General features: G+C 41.4%; 1 protein-coding gene across 2 annotated transcripts in view; it reads left to right on the forward strand.

Moving 5' to 3' along the window:
- Nucleotides 1-4670, forward strand: part of LOC119465237 (uncharacterized) — a 53639-nt gene extending 48969 nt beyond the window's left edge. For both annotated transcript variants that reach the window (XM_037726031.2, XM_037726032.2), the window contains exon 7: nucleotides 2022-4670. In XM_037726031.2, coding sequence (XP_037581959.1) covers nucleotides 2022-2131 — 110 coding nt within the window. In that variant the 3' untranslated portion in view covers nucleotides 2132-4670. The remainder of the gene's footprint in view (nucleotides 1-2021) is intronic.
- Nucleotides 4671-6752: the final 2082 nt, after the last annotated feature.

A 6752-nucleotide genomic window follows, 5' to 3' on the forward strand; every position in this document is an offset into this window, starting at 1 on the left:
ATCCCTGGTGGCTTTTAGCACCTGCATTGAAAAATATCCACATTCTACTTGTTATTTTTTAAATAAACTGTGTGCTATTTGTTTTTTGCACTTTTCTCAACATGTAAATTTATGACTCTTTTCAATTTTGAGGCCTACATATCTCAGCACCTAGGGCAGGCACAACAATTCTTTTTGCAATGGAAACCTAAATGCATACACAATCCAAGTATGCAAGCAGATTTTTGAGCACAAGCCTTCATAATTAATTAATCATTAAAATTATAACTGCATGGCAGGTGCTTTTCAAAGTGTAAAGTTTGTTGTGCTGTAAAATAGCTAAGAATGGCCAAATAAAAAAAGTGCTTGCATTATATCAATCTTCAGTCATTAGTCTATTCAGCCATAGCTTAAATATAATTTTTAATTAAACACTTTTTTCCTATTGTGTCCTTAAACAATGGAAGATGAACTTCAGTTATCTCAGGAACAAAATAACTTACTGGAAAAGTAATTACATATTTGAAATCAGCAGAAAAAACTACACAAGCCAGTGCAGTTGTATTAAAATTGATGGATAAATAAAGAAAAAGTGTCTAAAATGAGTCTGTCCCCCACTTTAAAGAGCATAGTAAAAAAAATGGAATAGAAATAGACCTAGCAGTCACAATGAAATCAGCGGGACAAGCTGTGCAGGTGGCAAGAAAAACAGCTTTGAGAAAATGGCTTTCAAAATGTACTTTACAGTTTAATTAGGGGTGTGCGAATATTTTGAAAAGTTTGAATATTATTTTTTCAATATTTGTATTCGATTCGAAACATAGATATTCCTAAATGTTCAAACATTCGGTTAGTTGCAAATATTCGAATCAGCTCGAATAGATTGCTCAGTCGCGTGCTATTGACGCCTGACCAGTGTTTGGTGTTGTCGTCGGTGCTAACACAGGTTGCAGGCAGGGGGGGGGCGCTGCACACCATATGCGTGGCCTCCCCCTGCCCCCCCTCCAATTTCTGTGTAGCAAGGATACATGCCACAAAACAACGTGCTAGAACAGCCACCAGCCCCGCCCCCTTGTCCCGGTCAAGTGTATACCGCCAAAAAAATTCCTGGCTACGTCCCTGGCTACTGGCACAGATTTCACGCGATTTTCCTTTCTGTTAGGTAGCTCCCCTCACTTATATCCTCTGGTGGAGGTCATATGCGAAGCCCTTTCCTACCGTATAAAGTACCAACGTCAATTCCCTGTTGAAAACAAGGTACTGTCCTGGTCTTTGGACAACATGTTGTGACAGCCATTGAGCGCTGCAAATGCCGGATGTCTCGAAATTGCGACATACCGTAGCCAAAGCAGTTATGCAAAAATTAACTGTATTCTCAAGCTCACTACATACTTGTTGTAATCTCTCGGATTTAAAAAATTCGCAGGAAATTTTAGAATCGTGAACTGACAACCTGTATGTTCACAAAATCTGTACAATATGGTTGACGTTGCACATGTGAGCACCTCGTCAATTGCGACTCTGAACAGCAGTTGCCAGCCTCCCGCTATTGCTCCTAAATGGCACTGCATGGCAGCATTAGAAGACATTGTTGTGAATGCATGACAACCCACAATTGAGCCAGAAAACATACTGCCAGGTCATAGGCTTCACTTATGCAGTTACCCGCTGGGGTGGCTCAGTCAGCTAAGGCGTTGCGCTGCTGAGCATGAGGTTGCGGGATCGAATCCCGGCCCCGGCGGCCGCATTTCGATGGAGGCGAAATGCGAAAACGCCCGTGTGCTTGCGTTGTAGTGCACGTTAAAGAACCCCAGGTGGTCAAAATTAATCCGGAGCCCTCCACTACGGCGTGCCTCATAATCAGAACTGGTTTTGGCACGTAAAACCCCAGAAAGAACACTTATGCAGTATATCGCGACTTCGCGACAACCGACGTTAAAGTGTTAACAGTGTTGCCAATGTCTTCATTGACAGGACATGTGAAGTGTCTTGCATTTTTGCAACCCTCTCAGCTTATTAATTTATTATTTTTTTTTTTGCAGACTATACCCATGCCAAGTTCAATGTAAACAAACACAGCTTGAAGGCAAGCCTTTCTGCCATGCTGTGTCGCACGAACGCCGGATTAAGTCAACCTCTGTCATTTCGTTGACGTGCATGTCAGCACGGAAGATGTTTAAACATCAGCAGTTTGGTTGCGAGTGACATGCGATTCATTTCTCATTGAATCATCCTGAAGTTTTCAAACTCATTGTGGGGATGCACTGCGATACAGCAGAGCTTTTGTTGTTTAGCTTAGTTCTCATTTACATTATATTTTTTTCAAAGATTAACTGCTCATTAAATTAGCCAAGTGATTTCATCACAGTGTCATTTTTGTATGCCAAAGTTCAGTAAATATCAAGCTGTTATATCAAGGGTTTATAAGAAGGAAGTGCAACGTGCCAGTTGGTTATGCACCATTGAGTCCTCATATTTACTATTTTTGTAGTTTTTGGTTTGTCTTAGCTTTTTAAAAGTGTACTTGGTTTGTTCTTAGTTTGTTCAAGGCTTTGGAGGAAGTATAGCTCAATTTAACAGTACACGGTTACAGTGGCTGCCACCTGTGTTCCTAGCTTCATTATTGATCTCATTTTTGATTATATGTGTAGTTGTGATCTTTATTCATCAGCATATGGTTGGCACAAGCTTTGTATGACAAAACAGTCACATGGTGGCACAAGCTTTGTATGACAAAACAGTCACATGGTGGTGCAAGCTTTGTATGATAAAACAGTCACATGGCTGACAGGCTCTTGTGGTATCTTTCGGACCATTAGTTGGCACGACTGTACGGCAAGCATAAATTTTGACAATGGAGAGCATGCTAATAGAGTTTGAAAAGCATGCCCATATACGTATTGCGATTTACGGGTTACTACTGGCTAATCGGAGACATAAATGTGAGAAGCCACATTGGGGGTGCCATCGTGAGAAATAGAGGATGTAGAGGTGTTATTTCAGTGACCAGCTGTATTCTAATTTACTGCTGTTGTAAAGAGTCGGCAGCTACATTATCGAGAACATGTGGGCCTTTTCTTATTTTCCTTTGAAAAGAGCACTTGTGCAACACAAGTGTTTATGCGATTATACAAAGCGTCACCACAAGGTGTCGCTAACAGCGCTGCTCGTGCCGTCCACTTCTCTGGTATTCTGTAAATGGCAAAGGTTATAACATGCTAAAACTCTATAATCATGCCACCTATTGCTGTTCTTCGGAGGCCATTCTGATTATTGCTCTTTTTTTGTTATTTTTAATTATTTTTTTTACTTGACATTCTGTGGTCGTTTGCGCATTTGTTTTCTGTACTTTGTGTCGTTCTGTTCAGTGATCGAGATTGCACTGTGCATTAGTGCCTTGAGATTCCACCACACATTTACCTATAGTGTTGCTGTTACAGTGTTTGTAATAGCTATCATACTGCTTCTACATACTTTGTGATGCATGTGTACTTGTGCAAATGTTCATTGTTTATTACTGTGCAATAAGTTCTGTAATGCTCATTTCCAATATAATCTTTGATTCAGCTTTTTACTTTCTGTCTATCAACTCTGTCAAGGTGTGCTTTATTTTTTTGTAAAAAAAAACTTGCCTTTGTTGGTTTTGCTAATCACAAGTTCCAAGTAAGCTTGTTTTTGAAGCTCTTTCTGTTTGCAACTTGAAACTACCATCTGGTAGGCTGTTGGTTGCTTCCTCAACTTACAACAATAGATGACAGAAGCATGCCTTTGTAATCTTGTATGCAAGTGTGAATGTCAAGGTACTTATCAACATTTGGAAGTGCATCATTTGAAATACTTGGGTGCATTATTGCACAGGAGAGAAGTCTTCAAAATGAAGCAAACATTAGCGAAAAAAATATTTTGTGATCGAATAACAAATTGAACAGATATAAGAAAAAGTCTTACAAAATGGGTTTATTTTGCTTTATGAATAATGCTCAGAAATCGAAATGGTATTAGTAAATAGTTCGCTTGAAAGGTCAGTCAAGCCTCTGCAGTGCTTCGGAAAGTGCACCATTTTTACAGGTTATTCTCTTATTGGAGTGAACCTACTTGGGTGTTTAGGTCGTGAGTGTACAGCACTGAGAATTACAGCACATTGCATTAATTTCACCGTTTTCAAACCTGAGCCAAAGCATTAACAGGGTGACATGATAAAATTGATGGGTGAGGCAGATGAAACTCGGGTGAAGAACGATATAATTTCGCTTGCTGTTTCATATGTTGACGAGTTTAGCTGGAAGTGATTTTGAAAATGCTTTCTAGGCTCAAGTCGTATAAAAGATGTCATTTCGTGTCGAGAGGCTTCATACCTACCCTGTTACTGTTAGAGGCAGCGCACTGGGCAGAACGGTTGGATTAGTACATATGTTTGAAAGCTCTGTAATATTTGCTCGAGCAGTTATTTCCTATCAAGTATGTGGCTTCTAATCACATGTGTTCTCTTCATTTGTTTTCTTTCTTTGTTTTAAGTGCAAGAAATATGCACTCAGCAGTTGTATGTTCTGGAGAGCGCTCTACAGCAGGTACCTAATTGGATGGTTCATTCAATTGCATTGCATGGCTCATTTAATTTCATACAACTGGTGAATTCGCTTAAAACCTATAACTGAACTAAAGCTTTCATGAAGCGAATAAATGCTATTTCAAAGTGCAATGTGTATGTGTCTTTATTGTCATTGTATGCAACATGTAATTTCATTGTGTTTGGTTCTGTACTACACCGCACGCCAGTGGTGGGAATGCTGTGACAATTGTGCCAATCTGTGCCTACTGAAATTTACTTCTTTCTCTCCACTCACCCCTTTCCTCCTGGAGGGGTGTATCCAGGAAGTCCTTTCGTGTGGGTGACCTTTTACAAAAAGGGGTTTCCAGGAAAGTACATAGTTTAAAAGATGTATATAAACTTTCCCAATACACTCTTAAAAGTGTTTGCATCCTTTGGGGCTTATCTTGTCCCACAACAATAATTGTCATGTGACTTGCTTGTGTTTACTTTCTTGAAAACTCAGCTCTTGATACGTTCCTTTTGAGAATGCTATGTCACGCTGATAACACGCATGCCGTTCGTGGCTTGGAAGTACCGGGCTCGCAGCGTTAAAGGAAAAGCGGGCATGATAGATGCCGATTGTTGTTGTGGGACAAGATAGGCCCCAAAAGTTGAAAACATTAAAGTACAGGTAGAGTGACCTAAAATAATAGGGGAGTGTCCAAACGTCGGCTCTGGTGAGGGCCTTTTTCTGGGAACTGCCGCGCCGCGCCGCTTCTGCTCGGGACCAGTGGGCTCTTCACGCTCGTGAAGCGCACGGAAAGCGATGGTCGTCTGCTACGCGCTGTAGGTTTTTGCATTCAGTTTCCACGCAAAGCACTTCGTCTATTTAACTTGAACACTGTGGTGCTGCCTCGAGCTTACCCGTCTTTGAACGTTGTCTTTGTGCTTGGGCAGCAAGAGAATGCAAAAACTAATGCGTCAAACTCATCAGCGCAGACTAGCTCCGGTGCTAGAGTTCGGGAACGGTAATGTGGTAAGTGCGTGCGTAGAAATGCCCTAAATGAGCCAGCGCAGGGAGAGAACATAAAAACGGTATTTGCATGGGTATGCGGGCAATAGCACCATGCTTGCAAGAATAAGAGCAACGCAAAAAGTAAATTACTCACGCAGCCAAGCTTTTCACTTTCTGTCTATCAACTCTGTCAAGGTGTGCTTTATTTTTTTGTAAAAAAAACTTGCCTTTGTTGGTTTTGCTAATCACAAGTTCCAAGTAAGCTTGTCTTTGAAGCTCTTTCTGTTTGCAACTTGAAACTACCATCTGGTAGGCTGTTGGTTGCTTCCTCAACTTACAACAATAGATGACAGAAGCATGCCTTTGTAATCTTGTATGCGGGCAATAGCACCATGCTTGCAAGAATAAGAGCAACGCAAAAAGTAAATTACTCACGCAGCCAAGTGAAATACGTGCGTGCAGTGACCGCTTCACTCGCGGTCAGTAGTATTTTCTAGCCTCGACAATACTTTATTATGAGCAGAGTACAGTGCGAAGGTGTAAGGGAAACAAGATAAAGAGCAGAGACGGCCCTAACTCCTCAATATTGTTGGTTTATTTCGCTTCGGAGATAACGTACATGAACAGTTCTTGCCGTACGCCATGGGTTCTCAAAATGAGTTCCGAGCGTGAAGGAGACTGGCTGGCACTTTCACGCTCGTGAAGCGGGAGCCAATGGCGACAGCCGAAGTGGACAGTCCACTAGGTGGACTCTTACAGAATACCCCCCCAGCTCACTAGCTAAAAAATAATCGGGATGCGCGTGCGGTAGTGAAAAGCGTGTCTCAGAGGAAGACCCGCGCCGCGACCGCGCTGAGAAGGAAGTCGCGAGGCCTTTGCCGCTGCTAGCGCTAATCAGTTACTAAATGACGAGAATTGCAGCTTCCGTACTCCTCTTGTGCAAAATAGAATCAGGATTTGCTGATTCATTCAGTAAATAAAAGCATGTTGACTTAGTAAACATTTGTTTATTGTTTTCTTGATACCCTTAATAATTCAACATTCGGTTAATTCGGGCATTTTTTTTTCGGTTGCGTGAAATCTGATTTAACGAGGTTTTTCTGCTCAAAGTAGAGTCAGCACGAATTCTAAGATCTCTTGTGATGAAATGTCAGTGTGATAAGCACTGAAAGCTGTCATTCTTTCTCGGCATGTGCCATGGTTGTGATGCTGTCTTGTCTTGGCTCA

This window comes from Dermacentor silvarum, chromosome 9, assembly GCF_013339745.2.
Source record: "Dermacentor silvarum isolate Dsil-2018 chromosome 9, BIME_Dsil_1.4, whole genome shotgun sequence".
Lineage (NCBI taxonomy): Eukaryota > Metazoa > Arthropoda > Arachnida > Ixodida > Ixodidae > Dermacentor > Dermacentor silvarum.